The sequence below is a fragment of the Natator depressus genome, chromosome 2, assembly GCF_965152275.1.
Source record: "Natator depressus isolate rNatDep1 chromosome 2, rNatDep2.hap1, whole genome shotgun sequence".
In the NCBI taxonomy this organism is placed as follows: domain Eukaryota; kingdom Metazoa; phylum Chordata; order Testudines; family Cheloniidae; genus Natator; species Natator depressus.
Genome location: NC_134235.1, coordinates 42,076,467 through 42,100,760, shown reverse-complemented (window position 1 = coordinate 42,100,760; position 24,294 = coordinate 42,076,467). Strand labels below are relative to the sequence as shown.

General features: G+C 39.5%; 1 protein-coding gene across 1 annotated transcript in view; it reads left to right on the top strand.

Moving 5' to 3' along the window:
- The window catches only part of DPY19L4 (dpy-19 like 4), a 48,737-nt gene extending 36,924 nt beyond the window's left edge, over window positions 1-11,813 (top strand). The window contains exons 18-19 of the mRNA XM_074944085.1: window positions 589-747; window positions 6,722-11,813. Coding sequence (XP_074800186.1) covers window positions 589-747; window positions 6,722-6,886 — 324 coding nt within the window. The 3' untranslated portion in view covers window positions 6,887-11,813. The remainder of the gene's footprint in view (window positions 1-588; window positions 748-6,721) is intronic.
- The last annotated feature ends 12,481 nt before the right edge of the window (window positions 11,814-24,294 follow it).

The following is a 24,294-nucleotide window of genomic DNA, read 5'->3' as shown; positions in this document are numbered from 1 at the left end:
TTCTGCTCTTGAAGGAAAGGCTGTTAAAACAGGATTTCCCAACCTCTTATGGCAATTTTACTAGGTTAACAGCCCAAGACCTCAACTATAGCAGAGTCTACAATGTTTCCCATTAAGCTCCCCATGGTCTTATCAGCTATGGAGCTTTGGCTTTCAACAGTTGTCATAAGCTAAAAATACTCGCCCACTAAAGGACTGACACTGAGGCTTATCTTTTAAGATTCCTCCTCCTTATCTTGAGAACCAGTCGCAGAAGCCTGAAGCATTATTCATGAAATCCTGTAGAATCATATACCAGTGCTTGTAATCCATGGTTGCTAAATACTCTTGACAAATGTCTAGCGCATCAGAGACTTTAAACCTTATGACTAGTCTCCAGAAATCCATTTCACCGGCAAAAACATATTTTACCCTTAGATATTTCTGGAAATGTATTGAGTAGCAAATGTATACAATTATATTGTTGAAATAACTGCCTTTTTATAATTTGATGTATATGTAACTTCTTATTCCCAATTACCCAGTGTATTTAATATGCATTTAATTTTCCATGGTTTTAATTCGGAGTAAATATTTTCTAATCTACAGGTTTATCAGATCTATTCAAAAAGGTCTGCCGAGGATATTTATAAGATACTCACATCCTACAAAGCCACCTACCTAATTATAGAGGATTCAGTTTGCAATGAGGTTGGACCTGTGAAAGGATGTAGGGTTAAAGACTTATTGGATATTGCTAACGGCCATGTAAGTAGCACCTGGAAAAAGTCAAATGTTTGAATGGATTAAGAAATTGGTTAAATTTAAAGAAAAATTAAATTAAATTGCCACAGGAATACTTGTTTTGCCAGTTACAGTTGGCGTGCAATTTATCTGGAATTGATAAATATCTTAGTGAATATTAAGCTTTTGTTTTGAGAACTCCCCTCTTTTTGAATGTTTTGAAACATATGATCTTTCCCCCAGGTTGTTCCTTAACCCTGCTGAGTAATCCCTTCTGATAACTGTGTGCTTCTCCATCAGTCATTAAATATCTAAGCCTATACAATTAAATGATTTTTATATCTAAAATAACTAGCAAAGTTTACGAAAGGGTTCTGTAGAGTATGTCCTCTTAGGCTTCTCTTGACTATGATATAAGGTGTATTTTTAAAACCCTAGTGCAGACAGAGCAAAGTTGTATTGTAACGCATTAGCTTGGTCACCTCTACCAGCTAACGTATTACAAAAAACTTATTCTATCTACACTAGATTTTTAAAATATGGTAGTTACATTTTAGGTAAACAAGCCCTTCGATAGTGCTGTGCAATATGAGCACCAAACAGGGAATTAAGATCTGCTTAGATTTCTTCATACTGGATTCTGCTTTTTGCCTTTTCCAGGTTTAGTAAATCTTGCTTACTCTGTTGGTAGGGCTTGGTTTTGGTTTATTTTGTGATGGGGGTGGAGTTAGTGGCTATTCATGTCTTCAGTTTCCGTGAGAAGTCTTTCCAAAAAGTGAGTCTTACAACTTGCTTGGGAAAGGATCAGGCTTTGACTCAGAAGATACAAATGCATGGATCACTGTGCATGCATCTTTGAGAGGAAAGGACATAGTTTACTGACAGGTTGGCAGTGAAAGCAAGCATTTCTTGCCACTCTTGCTGCCCGGGTGTCCAAGCTTTGCAATTAGTCCAGTAAGACTGAGACTTCATATTACTTTGAATAAAGAGAGAAGTTAGCATCACTGGCGTTTTTGAAGTATATTACTTCAGTCTCACCGGTTTCAGTTTAAGCCAGACACACTTCATCTCGGTACTAATCACTAAGAGATCTTTGTAACTGTTAATTCTGTTTGTTGAGAAGAAGGAAGGAAGCTGAGTGTCATTCACTCATTGATGCCAGCCGCGCACATGGCATCTCACCAAGCGATTTCCTAGAAAGATTGAAGAGGAGGCAGAGACTAAATTAGTCTCTCTTGAATTCTGCATGTGAGAACTGTCAGAGATGAGGACAACTGCCTACTACAGCTCTCTGGGTCTATTTAGAGAAATGATTAAAACCCATCCTATTGCTTCCCCATTCACTCCAGTGAAGTCTTACAAAAATGTGAACAACACCGTGTGATGAACTGCCAGAGGCTGCAGAAAGGCTGATTGTATAAGGAATGAATGGTGTGGAGAAAGTGAATAGAGAAGTGTTATTTAACCCTTAAAATGGTACAAGAGGTCACCCAATGAAATTAATAGGCAGCAGGTTTGAAAACAAATATAAAGAATTACTTCTCACAACACATAGTCAACCTGTAGAACTCATGGTGAGGGGATGTTTTGAAGGCCAGAGGTATAACTGGGTTTGAAAAAGAATTAGATAAGGTCATGGAGGATAAGTCTATCAATGGCTATTAGCCAACATGGTCAGGGATGCAACCCCATGCTCTGGATGTCCCTAAATCTCTGACTGCCAGAAGCTGGAACTAGACTACCAGGGATGGATCACTCACAATTTTCAAAAAGAGAGATAGGGTCAACTGTGGCAACTATTGAGGCATTGCCCTCCTCTCCAGTGCTGGGAAGATTCTTGCTACAATTGTACTGAATCCCTGCTCCCTCTTGCAGAGGAAGTACTTCTAAAATCCCAATATGGCTTCAGACCGTCATGAGGCACCATCAACATGATTTTTGCAGCCAGGCAGATCTAGAAAAAATATCAAGAACAACACAAGGAGCTGTATATGGCCTTTATCCATCTGACCAAAGCCTTCAACACTATTAACCATGATGCTCTGTGGAAAATCATTTCAAAGTTTGGCTGCCCAAGCAAATTTATCACCATTCTGAGACTCCTCCAGGACCATATGACTGCCTCCATAGTATGCAGTGGCTCTACCTCTGAGCCCTGTGTTATCGGAACTGGCATAAAACAAGGTTGTGTACTGGCACCCACCCTTTTCTCCATTTCTTAGCAACTATGAAAACATTAACCCCGTACCATCTACCACAAGGCATTGGCATCCAATATGAGACCGATGGCAACCTCTTCAACCTTTTTTGTCTCCATGACAGAACTAAAGTAATATCAGCAACAATAACCAAACTCCAATATGCAGAGGATTATGCTGTAGTTTCACACTCAAAGGAGGATCTACAAACAGCCCTTAATTGCTCCTCTGAAGCTTACAAAATCCTAGGGCTTACTCTGAACATCAGCAAAACAAAAGTTCTTCATCAGCCAGGTCCTGGTCAATCATCAGACCCAGCAATGAAGATCTACATTGACAGAGAAGAACTGGAAAATGTAGAACAGTTTGTTTATGTTGGCAGCCCTCTCTCTCAGAGAGCAGACATAGACGTCAAGATTCAGCACAGAATCCACCGTGCCAGCCTTGCCTTTGGCAGACTGTCTCACCGGGTGTTCAACAGTCACGACATCAGAACATGCACAAGATCTTTAGTTTATAAAGCAGTGGTAATCCTAACTCTCTTCTATGGCTGTGAAACTTGCATGACTTATAGAAAACACCTGAAACGCCAGCACCAGCCCTTTCTTCAGAAGATCCTCAACATAAAGTGGGAGGATCGCTGCACTAATGTCAGTGTCCGCACAGAGGTCCAGTATCTTCAGCATTGAAGCCCTGATTATCCAGGACCAGCTGAGGTGGAGCGGGCATTGTGTTCGCATGCCTGATGTATACTTACCAGAATAATTGCCGTACGCCCAACTTACCAAAGGAGAAAGGAAATGGGGAGACCAAAAGAAACGCGTTAGAGACATCCTCAAGATGATGTGGCATTGACACCACACACTGTGAGGCAGTAGCCCAGGATAGGAATAACTGGCAAAGATTTGTCCATGAAGGAACATCCATTTTTGAGGAAAGTCACCTTGCCCTGGTGGCAGAAAAATGCCAGAAAAGAAAGGACAGATGACTGTCATGCAGCAATTGTGGCCCAACCCTGACTTCCAACACTATCTGCAATGTCTGCTAATGAGCCTGAGGCTCAAGGATTGGATACCAAAGGACCCATAAAAAATAAAACCTGTGAAAGAGATCATCCTTGACCTTGAGGGATCGACTATTACTCAATAATTGCCCTGTTCTGTTCATTCCCTCAGAAGCATCTGGCACTGGTTGCTATTGGAAGACAGGATACTGGGCTAGATGAACCATTGATTGGACCAAGTATGGCCATTCTTATTTTTTGAGCTACTCAGACATTTCAAATTCATTCTCCCCAACACTTATAGTTTTATCTGTCGTTCTAATCCTTTTCTTCTCTATCAGTGACAAATTCATTGTACTCCCTGTCTCCCAGGCTTCATATTCTGGGGTCATCTTTGATTTTTCTCTCATCATTTCCCAGTTCTCCTCTCTTTTGCGAAGTCCTGTTCTTCATTTTTAATAACACCAAAATCCTTCCTTTCCTTCACCGTAAAACCACTATCCATGCCTTTTGTCATTTTTTGCCTTGATTAATGTGCTTTTCTCCTCTGCTCCTGCAAAAACACAACTGCTGCAATCTGTTTCCTCTTTTAGCACTGGCATCAGGCTACCATGTTGTTCCTTTCTGAATCTCTTCATTTGCTTCCTCACTTACTTCATCAGATGCAAGCTTCTTACCCTCACCTTCAAGTTTCTATGTGATCTTGCCCCCATCTTCATCTCTGTTTCCATTTTCTCTTACTTCCTGTCTGGCTCCCTACATCCCACCTAATCCTTTCCCCTAATTGTTCTTTCTTCTCTTCTGGCTCTCAGGCCATGTCTACAGCTACAGTGTGGTAGCACCATAGTGTAGGTACTTCCTACGGCAATGGGGAAGGGGCTTTTCCATCAGTGCAGGTAATCCACCTCCCCAAGCAGCGGTAGCTAGGTTGGCAAAATAATTATTCTGTTGACCTAATTGTGTCTACCGCAGTGTTTAGGTTGGCTTGACTTTTAACTATAGACCAGATTTCAGCTGCACACCTTCACCGTCCTCTTGTTAACAACCCTCCTGTGTTCATCTGTCAAGCACCTTTCTTTTTCAAATCTTTTCCTAAATCCCATTTCTTCAGCAGTCCTTTTGCAGGACCTTCTCTATCAATAATTTCCACATCTTCCCTTATCTGAACTGTTATCAGACATCTTGTCTTGTATTCACTTTTTTTTATTCTTTGACTATAAACTCTTCATTGTCAGGAATGCAAATACATGAAGTAATAAAACGACTCAATGATTTCTTGACCAGGTGGCCAAAGAACAAGCAGGGTTGTTTGATTTATGGTGCGTTTGTGAGCGAGAATGCAAAAAAATCATAGAATTGTGCAAAATGAAGAATCCAACATTTATCAGTGGCCCTGTTAGACTTTTTAGATTGTTTTTAAATTGTCTGAGGTTGTAGATTCAGGTTTGATTTACCTAATCCAGGTCTGTCTATTGCAAGCAAGAAGAGAAAGGGGAACTTCTCTGCAGAGTTGTACTTTTTATTTTCCTTTACCTTACCCCCCTTAAATTCTCTGACCTGCTGTATATTTACAGGTCTATATTATGCTGGAGACTCAGTTTAAACATTTTATGCAGCAGAAAACTATTTGAAATGGCTTGACTGGCCAACGTAATAGGAATAAATCATGCTAGAACCATGTATTTAAAAAGTTGTGATAGCCTATTCTCATAGCTAATGAGTATACAAGTATGGCTCAAAGTTTTCTGTTTAATATTTAAAAACTAGTGATAGTTTCAGTCTCCGGCCTACACAGTTAGGTCAACGTAAGCTGCTTTCATCGACCTAGCTGTGGAAGTGTATTCATTTAAATTTGGCTCCCGCCAACATAAGTGCCTCTACACCAGTAACACCACCTCTCCGAGCAGTGTAGAGTCATAGTCAGTGTAATTAGGTCAACGCAGTGTCAGTGTAGACACTGCGTTGCTTACACTGACTGTTTCTGGCTTCCAGGAGCCATCCTACAATGCTCCATACTGACAATATAATCAATGCAGGTGTTCCTGGTGAGGATGCACACCTCCAACACAAGGTGCCTAGTGTGTGCACACAAGGAATTTTAATAACTGCTGTGACTGTGTGCTGACTTAAGTTGACATAATGTTGTAGTGTAGACATGGGCTTAGTCAACAGTTATTTCTAATTAACTTTATGTCGATAACTTGAGAGTGAGGGGTTCACTTCTCTTATCACCAAATTAACAGGAAAGACAGCGGGTCTCTGTAACTCTTTGCTCAGTATTAATCAGTGCTATAGATGTGTGTGTTAAACAGGGCTGTATTGAAGAAGAAAAGGGCAGGCTAGATGGCTTAAGAAATGGAAAATGAGATGTGAAGCCTTTTGCCTTTAGGCTGACTGGTTTGAATCAACTTCATGGCTGTGGTAATTGACACCCATGTTTTCATTCTCTGCAAGGGGGTCAATGAGTTAATTGGTCTTGGAAAGTGAATTTCTTTCTGATCCCCAGAATTGCTCCCTGCAGGTCTGATTTGAAGTTGGTTGACAGGGTGATGTGGATAACTTTGCATTGCGCTGCTCATGCTTTCTACTTCTATCTTATAGAGGATTTTTGTTTTTAGGGCTATTAATCAATTCACAAGCATTAAGTTTAAAAAAAAAAAGTATAGGGGAAAATGTTTTCAGCCATTTATGTATATTTGTGTTATCTCTATTGGAATTGTATAATATAGAAATGAAAGATTAATTATATGTTCTGGCTGATGAGATTTCTCTTAACAAATTTCTTCTCCTCTGATAGGTGGTTTGTGACGAAGGTGACAGTTATGCCTACTCTAAATATGGACGATTTTGTCACGAGATCAAAATGAACTATTCTCCATATGTGAATTATTTTACTCGGGTATACTGGAACAGATCCTACTTTGTGTATAAAATCAACACTGTGATATCCTTCCAATCTTGAAAAATCATGGAGACTTCTTTTTGAAGATTGACCATGTATGGAATTAATAGGAGTTCCTATTTTAAAAGTGGCTTTTTTACAGATCGAAGTGGGAGCATGCAGAATGCTTATTCTGTTAGTTTACCAAACTGGAGCTCTGGACTACAGCTCAACAAGCAAGAGTACCACCCTCTAAGGAAATGTGAGCACTAGTCAATTTTACAGTCTACAAAGCGTGACCATCTTCCATAATTCTTACATTTGTCTTTCCAGTTTTTCCTATTTTGAATCATCCTAATTTTCATGGAAATAAAATGTCTAACTTAAATATTACAACAAATAATTAAATAACTTTTAGATGGACCTATTTTGGAAAATACAGAAAAATTACATTCAGACATTTGGGGATGATTTAAATTCAAGTTGTTATACAGCTTTCATTTTCTAGCATTTGAAACCATCAAAGTGTCCCAAGTAAGAGTCCCTGCAAATAGTTTGATTTTCTGTTAATAGGACTGTCTTTAACTATGTGCATTACTATTACACACACACACATATTCAAACATTTTCTGGGTGTAGGTGTAACATTTTTGTATGAGCCAAATCCTGAAGATTTTATTTAGGCAAAACACCCATAAATTTGACTTCAATGCACGGACAAAGGTGTCCACCTACATGGACAAGTTGGCAGGATCAGGATTTTAGTTTGGACTGAGCAGGTCTTTGGGATTTGTCCACATTAGATAATATATACTTATCATTTTAATAGATATTATGTAGTTAGTCTTGGTAAAATATGGCCACAATTTTATTTAAAATCCCCACACACAATGAAGTCATGTTAAAACAGTTGATAACTATTTTTTAAATATCTGCATATAATGAAGTAAGAGTATACTGTCATGGTATTTTTTCAAAATTTTAGAAAATATTTTGCCCCCTAACTTTAGTCCTTTCCCACATCACTCTAGTCAGTTTTCTTAATGAATTCTCCATTTATGCAGTTTATTTTGTTGCAACTTGTTGTGCTTCTGCTATAATAGATGTTTGTTTGCCTCCTACTTTTGGCCTGATCTTGGAGTCCTGAAACAAAACATCGCAAAAGTAAGGGACATCTTGCCTGAGGACTGCAAAACCATTCCCGCTGTGTCTGCTGGAAAAATGTAAATCCAAAGAATTCAACTTCTATGAAGTGAGCATATACAGCAAGAATATGGTGCAGGGGTATGCTTACCATTTCCTCTGCACATAGGTTTATTTATTGTTATACTAACAGTGCTGCATTATCAAACAACTCTGGAGTGATCTTTTTTTCAAAATTCTTTATTGTTGCAAATGTCGTCATATCTGTAGTCCAGTTTTCATTTCTAGATGTGCTAATTTTTGAGACCTGAAAACCTTGACAATGTTTTAAATTATCCACTTTATTTGAAACCATGGCTCAGATAAATCCATTAAACAAAATAATAATGGGCTCAGTGATCTGAAGGAAAAATGGTTTTTAGTATAATTGAGTGACAGGGTACAGTAAGTAGCCTTATATCAAATGTAGCCTTGACACATCCATTATATTAAGAATGGGTGTGGGTGTTTGTGTGTATTATATATAAAGTCTACTCACAATGTGCACTCTGTGTGTTTTTATACACATATGCACTTGTGTATACTGCACTGAACATTTTTCAGACTTTTCAGTCACTACAGTAAACTAATGTATTATCTTCAGCTACTGCAAGCTGGGGGAACCTTTTAGTGGTCTTTTCTGTATGTGATAGAATGAATGTAGATGTATTTAATATTTTGAAATAATTGTAGAACTCCAGGTGCAGTTGGAGTTCATTATGATTGACCGACTGTCAGGGATGTCATACTTATGTCTCATTCCTAGTAAACGCATGAGCCTAAACAGTAATGAATTCCATTTCATAATAGCAATAAGGCATTCCAGGTAGTGAATTTCAGGGTGACTGTTGCACTCCTTGTTGGCTGAAGCCACTTAGCCAATGGCCTCATGCCTTATAACAGCATTCAGTGTGCAATATTTTAATTACCCTGCAATGGACTGCCTATTGTGTTTTACTGCAGTGCTGTGTGTGTATAGTACTTAGTAGTACATAGTGTGAATACATACACATAGAATACATATGTATAGAAAAATACAGCTAACGGCCATTCTACACATCTGAAAATAAATCCCAGCTGTAGCACATTGGCCTTTATACATTTGAATAGACATGTTAGCTCTTGTTTGAACCGTGATATAATATTGTTAAGTGTTGTCATTCTTTTTAAGTAGTGATGCTACTTCCGTTGATTCTGCTTTAGGAGAATCAAAATTAGGAGGATTTTTAATGTGTTCATTATTTTTTATATATATATATATATATATATATTATATTAGAAAAAATTGTATCACAGCAGCATTGGGTTATCAGGCTAAAGAAAACAGAAAAAGAATCTCTTGTAACTATGGGAAAATGTAGCCATTGTAATCCCTGTTAAAAGGCAAAAATATTTAAATAATTAACCTAAAAATCAAAACTTTGGTTTGAACATCCAATCCAGTTGCTGACCTGCTTATGAAGTAGCCAAAAAAAGTGTCATCTACTAAAGGTCTATTCTATTTCCCACTTTTTGTGTAGAACACAGGTTCTATGGTGTTCCCGGGAAGGATTAAATAGGGCTTTTCCTACAAGTAAGCTGCAGTTATGCCCTAACTTGCTTTCCAGCTTAGGTCACTAGCATTACAAGCCTACTAAATGAATAAAAACTCATGGTTGTGAGGGTGGGAGAACATACTGAAAAATCACATCTGTTTTACTGTAGAAATTGCGATCCATTTGAAATATGTGCCTTGAAAGCTTTATTAAACAAAATCTTTCAACTTGTGTTTATTTTTGTGAAGGTTTTTAATCCATTTCCTCTGGTTTATAGAGTTTCAATTGTATCTTATTTTCAGCAGGAAAAGATCCTAGCAACCTCCTTGAAAGGTGCTGCTGCTGTGAATGGCACAGCTAGCGTCGTGCCAGCCATTTTGTTCACAACCATTGACTCCACCAGCCCAGAAAGACTGATAAATTTACATGGCAAGTTGTTGTTTTTGTTCTGGCTTACTTCCTCCTTCCCCCTGTGAGCCCTCAATGAACAAAAATATTATCTGAAAAGGTTATAGAAGGTTATGGAAGATTGAGCAATAAAATACTCCTAACCTTTCACCTTTAGATCTCTGGTTTCAGATTTAGTCAGATCACAAGTGAAATGAGATTGGTGATCTCAGCCTAAAGCATACTTATCCAGACTGAGTCCAAACTACCACATAATTTGACACAGTTTTGCATGATTGTCTAGAAGAAATGTAGGACTGGATTAGCAAGGGTGATAGAGGTCATGATTAAGATGCTTTGTCCAAACGATGCAACACTCGCTCATTAATTATTTAATACATTGAAAGAGCACTTTCACTTCCTCCAAAATAAATAATTTTTTTTAGCTAACTGACAGCTGCCATCCTTAGAAAACAAAAGCTAGTGTTACAAAGAACAAGTGTTTAATAGACATTTTAGGTTTTTCCAGTTACTCACATTGTTGCATATTAAAATATAAATAGTAAATATTTAGGGACCAAATCTAGCTTGTCTTACTCATGGAATTAGTGTCCAGTCAAATATCCCTTTGGCTTCACAGGAATAAAAATTTCAAGATTAGGTCCTAGATTTGTAAATTTTCAGTGAACCACATGTTGATTACCGATGTTAACTTTATACAATCCCTGTATTTTGACCAAAACCGATATGTGTGTGCAGATGCATTTAGAGAGTTCTTCTGTCCTGCAATCATGTTTTGGAGACTTTAAATGTGTAATTATTATTACTAATGGCAGTTAAACTGCTAAATCCTCTTGTACTGATATGCAAATAGATTCCAAAGTACATTGGAATAAGGATGTAGCAAAAATTGAGCTTATTTCAATTCAAGTAGGCTTGGCAGGATAGGATTATTGTGATGGATAATATAAATATTTAAGCATTTTTTAAAAATTTTTATCTAGTGAAATGTTCACAGTTGTGAGAAATTATTGGTGGGTCAGACCATTATTTACTGACAGTAGATTTTAAGATTCAAAAAGTTAAATCTTTAACTGTTAAAACACAAATTGTCAGAATCAGATATCAAAATGTTCACTGAATACCCTTAATCAAACTCTAAGTTCTTAGGTAGCATTTTTCTTTCTTTGCCTATCTGTAAGTTTTCAATTATGGATGGAAATTTTCTTGTTGGTTTGTGTGTGTACAGTGAAGTCAATGTTTACCTACATTTACTGATAAAAATCTAATCCTTCCAAGCCTAAATACTGTACAAGCAATATTTCACTGAAATAATACCTCATCTTTAAGCTGTTTAATCATGTGTTGAATATTCTTAATACTGAATTTTAGTAAAGTAGTGGAAGCTAAGGGAACATGTAGTGCATGTTTATACAGTAACCATTCTTTTTACATTATCAGTGCAGCCAAATATGTTTGAAGACTTTTCTGAACTGTTTAGTACCTTAATTGCTGTTCAAATGTGTTACTAGAACTGGTGATATTTTAGACATCAGTACAATTAAATGCATGTGTGATTCTACTTTTGAAAGTGATGAGATTATAAAGGTTTTTTTATTTGATGGGGAAAAGGGGTGCGTGCAGTGTATTATATAAAATTTATCGTTGTACTTTGAGTACAGAAACATCTTGCTGGCAATGCTTTATTTTTTCCTGTTGACACTTATTGGTAGTGCATGTGGCATAATTGACATGTCCAATCATGTGCAAGTATTTAATGACAAATCTAAAAGAAATTGTACTGTCTGTCTTCTGGGACAGATCGCTCTCAATACAGTTGGTATACCGTAACTATTTTCTCCTATGACAGATGTTTCAGCTTTGCAAAAGACTAAATGCTAAAACTGATGAATATGGATCACTTGAGACAAACTTTTTACCTTTGCTTTTGAGACTTCAAATATTCTTTCATAAGGAAAGAAGTTTCTTAGTTTATGGTAAAATAACCTGCTTGTTCTGTTACAGTAAGAAAATTGTTTTTGTATTTTTTGCTTACACAATAACTTTCAAGTTGGTTAAAAGATTGTGTAAAGTTCTTCAGATATTTCTGTCTTTTGGTGCAGAATAATAATCACAAAGCACTTCAGCAATATCCAACCTCTTAAAGCTGGATCCATATATCACAGTGACCATGACTAGCTGTTGAGAAACATATTGGTACAAGGTAGACCAGCAAAATAAAAGATGTTTCATGTCAAATGATGAGGTGGGAGGAAAAAAATCTAATTTTCTAGCTAAACACACTCTTTTTTCAGGGATAGATAAAACTGGAAGGGAATCACTAAACAAACTCAAATACTTAACCATAAAATTTTGCATCAACTAATATACTTACTCATCTTGTGCATCTGTTATATGTACAAGTAAGCATTAATATAGTAGATTCTTGCTATTGTTATGTTTATATGGTGCTGCTAGTACAATTAGGGTTTTCAACTCAGATTGTGGTTTGTATCCGTTTACTGCATGGTTATGTGAAATTTGGAAATGACTTCATTTTTATCTGGGATTTTTACAGTTGTTGGAAACATTTGGTGGGAAATTGTCAGGAAAAAGTTGATAGACAGTATGATATATACTAAAAATTGTAGTAAATTGGAGTTGATTGGATCCTTGAAGCCCAATTCTTAACAATTCTTATGTCTTAATAATTAGTTCATCAAAAATTTTCCCTTTAAAACTTTGCAGGAAATAAGTCTCATCTTAAAATCATATTACTGAATATCTTAGAATATCCAAGGACATGAATGACTTTTTTTTCAAGCAGCATAACAAAATGAGCTTGTTTTAGCTGTGATGAGAATCAAGTCTATTGTAATCTTAAAGTATGTCTGTATACATATACGCATCTTTATTTAAGACCAAGGCCCTGACTTACTCAGTTTGCTGATTGACTGTGATTTAAAGCAAAATATAGCACTATGATACATCGGTTTAAGACACTTTTTGGACAAATCTGAGTGTCAAAGAAAAGCACCAATCAATTTTGGCAGTATTGCCTCTTGCCTTCAGGACTTTGTCTCCCAGATCCTCTAGTCCTTGTTCTGCCTCACTATCTGAAGCATACTCCAGTTCCTGCTTGACTGAAAATAAATTAGATACTAAGGTGCCTATTACCTTTCTAATAGATAAAACTAAGTTTCTCAGTAGGATTTGAAAGGCAGACTTAAAAATAAAAGAATATTACACCTATAGAATGCTACTTAAATGCACAGCTGGTAGCCCTAATGTCTTCCTTTGGCCACAGGACTCTGAACTGTGGAATGAGATGGTCTTGAGGGCTCCTGTTGTTCCCAGGCATTCGATCTCAAGGTCAGCCAGTAGCTCTCAGAAACTTATGGAAGACATAAGAACTCCTGCTCAGTACAATAACTTAACGTGTTCAGTCTCCTCAGTTAAGTCTTTACACTTTCCTGCACTGAGGGATGTTATCTCTTAACTAAAACTTTTGTAGCGAGTAGGTACATATAAATTCAACCCTAAGCTAGTCTCCATTCTGAAGATAAGCAGACTGACTGCTGCTAAAGAATGTAGACCTAGTCACAGTGTGACTGTGAATAAAAAACCATGGGGACAGTGTTAGACCTGCAATAGAGGTCTCCCTACAGGATGGGGAGCAGACAGATACTGGACACTGTGTTGGTCTATAATACTCTAAATACTCTTTAGTGATTTAAGAAAGAAACCTTACTCACTCCACATTCACACCCCAAACATACTATACCAGAGTCCAAAGGTCACAATGGTCCGGATGGCCAGTCGAGATTCCTTCCAATCATAAGATGCGGGGAGACGGCGAAAACCACATCTATATCCACATGGGACTCTGGATCAATAAACAACTCAGATTTGCAGAAATCATAGGCAACCATTTATAGTCCATTCTGTTGTGTCATTGATTCTTTGCCTGATTTTACTAGGCCTTCTACCCACACAATTCCAAAGAGACAATCCTGGGCGGGCTGCCATGATCCAAGGCATGCCATTTCCTCCAATTCTTATACAATTGTATATGAGTCCAGCTGGCGTGGTGTCCTTTTCTGCTGACTTTCCGTATATTATTCAGAAAATTAAGATTGTTTTTACACAAATAGTTCTTGCTTCGGTTCCAATTTGTAATGCACGTATTCATGTCAAGCACTTGTCATTCATACCAGGCCTCAGTGACCTACAACATATTACGTGAATATATGAATCTCAATATATATCTTCCAACATTTCCCCCTCTTGATATATGATTAATGCCATTAATTATTGTATCACTTTATAATTTTACAAGCAATTCCATTTTATATATCACTTACTCCAAAACTTGTTGCTTTCTTATTCGGCAGTATAAACGTAGTATAATAAAGGTTAACAAAATCATTAATGCAAATAATATGACAATAGGATGTAGCCTTAAATTTAGAAGAGCTGTGACATTGGGAGACCATCCTTTAAAAATATTCTAATGAGAAATTGCCAATTCTATTTGCCATCCTTCTCCATTAATAATTTTTGGCAACACCCAGGCCATTGCTGCTTTTCTTTGCTTCCCTGTGTTATGTAACAGCATTCTGCCTTTCCACTCTTCCCTCAGAGTGGCTTGATTCCAATTAAACTCTATATATTTCTTCCATCCTGCAATTCATTGATTCCATATAGGAGGATCTTTGAACCATTCAAAAGGCCATTGCCCATTACTTAACAGATTAACCATTCTCTCTATGTATTGTATCCCATAAGTCTGCATCTGTATGCATCGTATTGCTAGTACAGTTTCATTTTAAATCTATCTGGTGTGTCTGAGATTGACATTTAGAGAAGTTTTCAAGGCTTGGGCTTGTTTCAGTTAGAGTTCCACACTTCTTATTCTTTGTTCCAATAATGCACCAAAATCGTGTCACATGTGTCTGTATAGCCCCTGAAACCTTACCCAAAGCTGATGTTTTCCCTTGTAACGTCTTAATATTAAATGAGTTTAAAGCTCCAGAACCAATACTACCTATGATATATTCCTATACCTCTCTTATTTCCTATAGTCCTGTCTCCCCATTGTTGTTGCCACGCTTGTAATAGAGGCAAGGCATATGGAATACGCTCTGGATGTTGTGCACTTATGTTTACTTTCTCTCCTTCCAACCAGATTGTTTGATCCACAATAGTTGGGGCTCTGACATCTTCTCCCCTCCTATATGGATGGTCGTCTGCCATAATTCTTGGTGCAATCTTGTTTACTGGTGTCTGATTAATAAACACACAAAAAAAACCCATATCCCTGAAAATATATTCCCCATTCATTTTCCTAAAGCAACTCAATCTTCTCATTATGGAAGGATTTGCCATTACACCATATTCCCATAATTTAAGGGCATTGACTCATTCCATCCCCCATGAGTATTATCCAATTCTTGTTCTTTAGTCACATCTAGGGTGACTACATCAAATCCCAAACTCCAAAAAGTACAGTTCAGAGTACTCCTATTCAGATTTTTCTCATCGTAACTAAATCTAAACATTATGTGGGGGTTCCCCTGCCTTAGTATGTACAAATATCTCCATTACTCTTCCAAATCTTTTGGCTTTAGGTATTCCCATGTCACATTTTTGCCATCTTCCCGCCTTATTTCAAATTTTAGCTCAAAAGGTTTTTTTTTTTTTTACATCTTGTTTTGTTTGGTCCTGTTTTTCCCATTATGTCCCACAAATAGTTGAATGTATTATTCCCTTTGATCCATACCTCCATCCTAGAGGTGCTCCCATATGTATATCCATGTACCCCTAAATTTCCCCAAATATTCAAAAAACATAAAACCCAAAAAACACATCTCCACCCTTTTTGAATTATGAGGATCCTCAATATTGAAGCCATGGCCATTATTCCATAGGAATAATGCCCGATGCTTCCGGTCGTATTATTCAAAATACTTAGACTAACCTCTTCTATTTTCACTCAAGTTCCGGTATTTTTTTTTCTTCCTAAAATACAACACACACAACACAATTCTTCTACCAAGCACAAAATGCAAAGCAAAGCAAGCATAAGAAATAAACCAATTACAAAAATTGTAGCACCACATCCACACTCCAAATCCAAGGTCCGTATAGGAAAATCTCCAGTGCAATTGATCATTCCTTTCTCTCTGTAAGATAAACTGAAAGGAACATCATTTAATCTTTAGGCCATAACTAATTGCGATGTGTGGACATACTTTCCCTTTTCCCCCTTGTTGTTCTGCACTGCAGTAGATGAAATTTTATTCATGATGGAAAATGATCCAACCCATTTAGACTCCAGGACATGATTTTCTCAATGTTAATTTCAAATACATTACTCTATCTCCAATTTTCCATAACTTACTGTCCTGAGCCACACAAGAATCCACAGTCTCTTCCTTTTTCAGTGGCATCAGTCAGTTTAAATTCCATTTTCTTAAGTTCTATCGGTAACTCCCTTACCTACTGGGTAACTGATACCTCTTCTTCTTCTGGGTACAATAAAGGGCTCCACAATCTCATAGGCCTTCTGTGATGCTCTGTACTTCAGGAGAACCCCCATGTTCATCCATATCATGGGATTGTGTGGTATCCAATGCAAAGTTTGTCATGTCGGGTGTCTTCAGAAGGCTCATGATGCACTGAGCATTGTTGTGGTTATAGTAATGTTATAGGTTGTAATTTCATATATATAGTTATGAGGCTGAAAATGTGTCCTCATGGCTTCAAACAAGCCCAGGAAACTCTCTGGAGCAAAGAGGCAATTCACACACCATCAGGGCATGTATGGGACAAACCCAGCCCAGCCTCACAGGAACAAAGGTCACTGGCCTAGGCAGCAACAAAGGATCTGTAGGACTCCCTTGGTCAGTCAGGGACTACGATGAGGTAATGCTTACCTGACTCTGAAGGGGTTGGGTGGCAAAGCCAACAGGGAAGAAAGGACGTGATAAAAGGAAGAGACGTTTGCCATGCTCTCTCTTCCACCTCCAGCTAGAGACACCACCAACAAGCGACTGAAGTGCTGATCAAAGGGGAGAGCCTGGCTGAAGGGCAACCAATCAGCCTATGGTGAGAAGCATCTAAGTTTGTAAGGGCATTGAAAGTGTTAAGATCAGCTTAGAATGCATTTTGCTTTTATTTCATTTGACCAGATCTGACTTGTTGTGCTTTAACTTGTAATCACTTAAACTCTCTTTTATAGTTAATAAATTTGTTTGTTCTACCTGAAGCAGTGCATTTGGTTTGAAGCATGTCAGAGACTCCCCTTGGGATAACAAGCCTGGTACACATCAATTTCTTTAAGTTGGCGAACTCATATAAGCTTGCAGCATCCAGTGTGCATAACTGGATACTGCAAGATGGAGGTTCCTAGGGTTGTGTCTGGGACTGGAGATATTGACTAGTATGATTCGGTTGCACAATCCAAGCAGCAGTTGGCCAAAAGTGCTCACTCACGTAGTTGGGAGCAGCTTACATGCCAGAGGTTAACGTCCTGGGAGTGGGGGTTCTCACAGCAGCATAAGGCTGGCTCCCAGAGCCAGTAATTGGAGTGGCCTAGCAGATCACTGGTCCAGATAACACCAGGGGAACGTCACACCTTCCAAAGAGAATTTGATAAGGCTGGTAGCCAGTACCCAACTGATCATTACTTCAGATTTGCCGTCAACACCACTGGCAATTTATCGTCCCAATTTTTGCCAGTTTCTTGCACCACTATGCGTAGAGCTTGTTTAATAGTTTGATTCATCCTTTCTACTGTCCCTGACAATTGAGGAGGATAAGGGGTATGTTGTTCCTTTATTCCTAAAGCAATTAATAAACTTTTAACTACCCCTCCAACGAAACGTGGCCCATTATCTGAATGAATTACTTTTGGAGTTCCATATCTACTAAACCAGGGGTGGCCAACCTGTGACTCTGGAGCCACATGTGGCTCTTCAGAAGTTAATATGCAGCTCCTTGTATAGGCACCGACTCTGGGGCTGGAGCTACAGGTGCCAACTTTCCAATGTGCTGTGGAGGTGCTCACTGCTCAGCCCCTGGCTCTGCCACAGGCCCTGCCCCCACTCCACGCATTCCTGCCCCCTCCCCTGAGCCTGCTTTGCCTTTGCTCCTCCCACTCCTCCTCTGAGCCTCCTGCATGCCACAAAACAGCTCGTTGGGAGGTGCTCATCGGCGGGGCTGCCAGTGGGCAGGAGGCACTGGGAGCTGGGGGAGCTCATTGCGGGCTGCTGACATATTACTGTGGCTCCTTGGCAATGTACATTGGTAAATTCTGGCTCCTTCTCAGGCTCAGGTTGGCCACCCCTGTACTAAACACTACTTCCCACAACTTTTTGGCAGTGGTCTCTGCAGTATGATTTCTGGTGGGAATCGCCTCCACCCATCAAAAAAGGAATCTACTACCACTAATAAATACTGATTCCCCTTTGGGTCTTAGGCAATCTATCAATATAATCAACCTGTATTTTACTCCATGGCCCCACAATTCTTTGGTGCAACAAAGATCCTGAATTTGGTGGTCTATTCCTGTCTGCTGCACACCTTATGCAGTTTTTAACAAAGTTTTCTACATCCTCTGGCACCTTAGGCCATATTCCAATTTGTTTTACCTTAGAGAGAGTATTCTCTATTCCTTGATGGGCCATAGGGTGACACAGGTTAATAATCTCTTCTCTTTGAAGTTTGTCAGGTACCCACTTTACCTCTCCTGTTTTCTTATTCACCGCATAGCCACCTTGTATATTCCAGTTTCCCCATCTTTCCTCAGGTTTAACCTCCTGTTTTATGGCTTGAGCTCTAGTAACTACCATAACTCTTAAAGGTTCCTTTGCTGCTAATTTAGCTAAAGCATCTGCTTTATCATGCCAATATTTTTCATTCTCTTCTCGCTTTTGATGACCTTTAATACATCTTAGTCTTAATTTTCCTGTGTGTTTTTTCAACCATAGATAGATTTCCAATGCTCCTTTGGACTAATTTTTCCCCTCAGCTGTTTCCCAATGATTCTTTTTCCAAATCCCAGTCTAGTAGAACAGTCCTTGTACCACAAAGTCTGAATCCATAGAGACAAAGACAGTCTGCAACATTATTTTTCTATTTAAGCAGATCACTAAGAGCTCTGACCTCTGCACCCTGAGCTGAAATCATACTCATACACAAACGTTTCTAATACTTCTTGACCTTAAGTTCTTCAGTGAGAGGGATAGCTCAGTGGTTTGAGCATTGGCCTGCTAAACCCAGAGTTGTGAGTTCAATCCTTGAGGGGGCCATTTAGGGATCTGGGGCAAAAATTGGGAATTGGTCCTGCTTTGAGCAGGGGGTTGAACGAGGTCTCCTCCAGAGGTCCCTTCTAACCCTGATATTCTTTGCTTCTTGCTTCGGTTGCCAACTTGCAATGCACATATTCATGTCAAGCATGCATCTTTCATACCAGGCCTCAATGACCTATAACATATTATGTGAATAAATATATATATTGATTATATATATCCCAACAACAGCTATTTTAGACTTAATTCCTCCTTGTTGGTCAGAATCATTCAGGAATGTGAAGGCAGAAAGCAATTTGGGTGACATTAATCACAAAATGATAGATTTTTGTGATTCTAAGGCAAGGAAGGGAGTGAGATCACACCATATTTGCTCACACGATAGTATTAATTTCTGAAAGGCCTCTCTCATTTTTTCCACCAGTCAAGGAGCATCCTCCTTCCTGGGACCTCAATCTTGTTTAACTGGCTTGATGGAACCTCCTTTTGGACCAGTGGCAACCTACTCTCTCTATAGCATTCCTCCATGAAGGTGGCATTCTTGGTAGCCATCACCTTGACTATAAAAGTCCATGAAATACAGGCCCTTGTATTTATATTTCATAAAGTTACCCGAAGACCTCCTCCAAATTTTTGCCTGGGATGGTCTTGGTCTTTCACCTTAATCAATCCATATACCTTCTGTTCTTCTTTCCAAAACCCCACTCTACTACAGCAGAAGTAAAACTACATGCTTTGGCTATATTGTGAGCTTTATCCTTTTATCTGGACAGAACAAAACAATTTAGAACACCGCCCTGGCTATATATGGCTTTCACAGAAAGTTAGAAGGTATCTTATTTCCATTCAGAGATTATCAAAGTGGATCTCAAACTGCTTCAAGACTTGCTCACAGGGAGCAAACTGACATGACGTGGCAGTTTCCCTGGCCAACGTTCTAATTTCTGAGACCTATAGAACAGCTACCTGGAGTTTGAGCCGCATATTCTTCTCACATTAAACTCTGATCCAGGCTCCCAGATCAGATGCTAACTTTGGTTGAGCTGTCCTACAGTCACTATTCAAGTAAGGACTCTTCTCCCTCCTCCACTTGACAGAACTGCTTGTCAGTCACCAAGCATAGAAGCTGAGTGGACAATTGGAGAGAATGGTTACCTACCCTACAATTCCAGTGTTTCTTCTCCTCCCCAAGATTTGTTGCCCATGCAGATTCCACAACCCACACTCCTTCCCCACTAATTGGAGTCATAGCCATGTGGCAAAGAAATTGAAGGACAGTTGCAGCCCTCCTGCCTTTTACATTTTCAGCTAACATGGCCAGGGAGTGTGAGGCATGCAGTTGCAGCCACAATGGATACTAATATTTAAAAGTTTGATCTTGCATGCATGGTGTGATGCTGGCAGACCAGGTGAGGTGAGGGCTACAGATCAATTTACTTGTGTGGTTGAATAGATCAAAGTGAGTGTTAAGAGTTTATTCAGATGTTTAAACTTCATGAAGATTAGTGGAATGTTACTTGTATTGTTTTCACTTAACTCTGCCTGTTATAGTGCAACAGCAAACGTTTACATTGTGTCTAGCCCTGTAACTAAGTAACCCATCAAAGGCAAATGAAGCCTTGGGGAATGCAAATGAAGAAGAGTGCTAATTTCAAAGCAAGCGGCTATCGTGTGAAATGACGTGAGGTTAAAGACTTTAAGTGCATTCCTCACTCATCCTCAAAGGAAAAGGACATGTGGGGTAATGACAGTTTCAGCTTGGTTTCTATAAGAAGAAGCTATACATTTGTTTCATGAAAAGATCCTTTATCTCTGGACTGTTTGGATTCTTACAGGGCAGTGTACCAGATGCAAAGTGGAGATCCCTAGAGGCAATCTGGGTACCCTGAAAAGACTTTTGGGAAACTAGCAGTTTATTGCATCACTGCCACAATTTGGAATTACAGACTGACTCACCTGTTGTGATATTTTGCCTGCTTTGGCCTCTGACTGGTTCTCATTTCTTCTTCTTAGCTGATGAATCTATAGTTGGCTTACTGGGGAATTGGCTGCTGGCATGGTCTTTGGTGTGAGATCTGGAGTGCCGGTTGATCTGGGGTGGGTGACTGGTCCCTTGGGACTGGAAGCAACCTGATGTGGTGTGATTTTTGGTGTAGGTGACCTTTTATCGTCGAGTCCAGCTTCTCTGGGTAGTGGAATGGACTTGAGGGTCTAGGGGGACCTTGTCTCCATGGTAGAACTGGTATAGTGATCCAGAAGTTTGCATTTGTTGCTGGCTTGGTGTGTTCCACAATCAGATTTCACCACCAGCTTAGTGTGTTTGCCCTGTTTTCTGGCAGTCTACCCTGGGTTGGGTACTCCCAGTTGTGGGCCACTTCAGACTGTGTGGCCCATGTAATATACATACATTTCAAAGATCCACATGTGACGGATTCCCTCTGGGGTGCCACCTGGAACTGGGGTACCATTGAGCCCTCTGACCCACCAGCATGGGCTCCCTCTCGCCCTGTGCTGCTGTGACAAGCTGCAGACATGCTCCCAGTCTTACAGTTCTGCCAGCATACACACAAGATAGGGATACACCCAGCTGCAGTTACATGCAAGCTCTCTGCCTAGCCACTGCATGAACCAACAATAGATATGCCTTGGCTGTAGCCTCTCTCAGCTCCCCAGGAATCTTCCCCCCCACCCTCCGGAGTATAAACCAAGAATTATATCATCTTGCACTGTACAGAGTAAGCTCAGAGTTCACACACACACACACCCCACGTAGAGAGGAATATGCAACAGCCTTTGCCCCTTGAGCTATGATTTTCCACACACTTCACTCCAACTCCCTGGTTTAGATTAAAACAAAACCAAGTTTACTAACTACAAAAGACAGATTTTAAGTGATAACGGATAGCAAACAGATCAAAGCAGATTACCTAGTAAATAAACAAAATGCAAAGTAAGTTCAATACACTAGCTAGATCAGATATGAATTAGCAGATTCTCACCCTAACTGATAGTACAAGCAGACTTGTAGATTCTTAAGGCATAAGCTTTACAGCTTGGGTTTCTCAGGTCTTCATACACAGGCTAGAAATCCCTTTAGACTCAGTCCAGCACTTCCCCTAGTTCAGTCTTTGTTCTTCAGGTGTTTCCAGGAATCCTCTTGTGTGAGTAGTGAAGAGCAGACAATGTCACTCCTTGCCTTATATAGCTTTTGCATATGGTGGAAACCATTTGTTTCAAAACTTGGTTCTCATACTGGTTTGTGGAAAAATACTGACAGCCCAAGATGGAGTCCATAATCATGTGGCCTGGTCACATGTCCTTTTAGAGTCATAGCAACCATTACTGGCCCTCAGGAGTGTTCAGGAAGGCTCACCAGGTGGGAGATAAGCTTCTCCTAAGGCTTATTGTTTTCCCTAATGGCTTATTGCCCTGAATAGGCCCTTCCCAACCAGTTATTTAGACTGAAAGCATCTAGTGGGCATTACTCAGGTGTAACTATATAAATACTGACTACATATCTGTATGTTAAATAACTTTAGATACAAAAATGATACATACAAATCAGATAATCATATTCAGCAAATCATAACTTTAATACCTCACATGACTTATCTTGTACAAACTGCATCATTACACCATAATATCACTGTAAAGAATATGAGGTGTAGTGTCACGCCAACAGTAACTGTTGGCTAAGTGTCACGTTGGCTGACAAAAGCAGCTTCCAGACACATGCAGAAACATTCATTTGTAGCAATTCTGGTCAAATGTGCCCTACTTATATTGGTATCTCTTGTCTCTAAGTATTAGCGTGGGGTTTTTATCCCTTGCTGGTTGTGGGGGTGGGGACTGGTTTTTGTCCTTGTGTACATTTTTGTGCCATCAGATGCCTTTGTCCGTTAAGTTAAAAAAAAAAAAAAGGCCATTGGGCTATTATGTAGCCTAGGGGGTTTGTTCTTGCCCTCATGTGCATGTAAATTCCATCAATGGGAATGACACGTGTGCATCAGGGAGGAACTGGATGTCTAAATTTAGATCACTGGGTATTATGTGTTTGACAGATGAGGTCTAGCTTTTCAATGCTAGAGAGAGATGTTGTGCATATTCTCTTTTCCTCTCCCAGACTAAAGATTTCCACATGTAGAGTCTGATTCAGGTAGGTTGCGCCCTTGCCACTGTGGCTTGGCTGAACCCAAGCTCTTAAGGACACAGAGTAGAATGTCATACAACAAATGACTGAAGATTTGTCTTCAACTTTTTATCATCAGCACTAGCGGCTCAACCCACTCTTTGTATTATGTTTCCTGGGATGAAAGTAGGCATTCATCCCTTGCTACGCTCACTCACAACAGCTACAGTTAACATTTTTCCATCATTGACTAGAATTTTGTGATCAGCTTCTGTTGGTTTAAAAACAAACAAACAAACAAAAACACACCACCACACTAGCTGCCAAGTAACACAGAGCTCTTATTCAGGTCATTAAAGTGCAGTGGCACCTTGTCACATGGTATGCACACCCTGTCCTCCTTTGGGGCATAGCAGGGTTGTAATACCACCATGGTTACAGTCTGACAGTCTTTAGGCTGAAAGCAGCATGGCCTAGCAGCCAGAGTCAATATAACAGGCCTCAGGTACAGGGCAGTGCAGCCTAATGGCTAGTATGCAGAGGGACTGTAGCCAGACAGCCAGCCCCCCCCTCTCAGACCAGCATTGCTGGAAACACACGGGAGCCAAAAAAAAAACCACAGGGCACTTAACATGAATTCCAGCACAGCCTTTGAAGCTGTGAGAAGCACAGGTGTGCTGCTACAATGTGCCTCTGGGAACATATACAACAATTGGGCTCACAGCAGGCAGAGGCGCTGTGACAGACATGGCTTTTAGCCCCTACTAAAACAGCATGATGCGCACACACACCAACATCCTAGGTGGGAAAATATTTACCCTAATAAAAGGAATGTCCAGTAGTTGACACTTATTGTTTCTCTCCCTTGCAAGTGTAAACTACTCTTGCGAGAGCTGGCGTCACCCAGATAGACCAGCCCCAATTTGGCACAAGAAAGGAGAA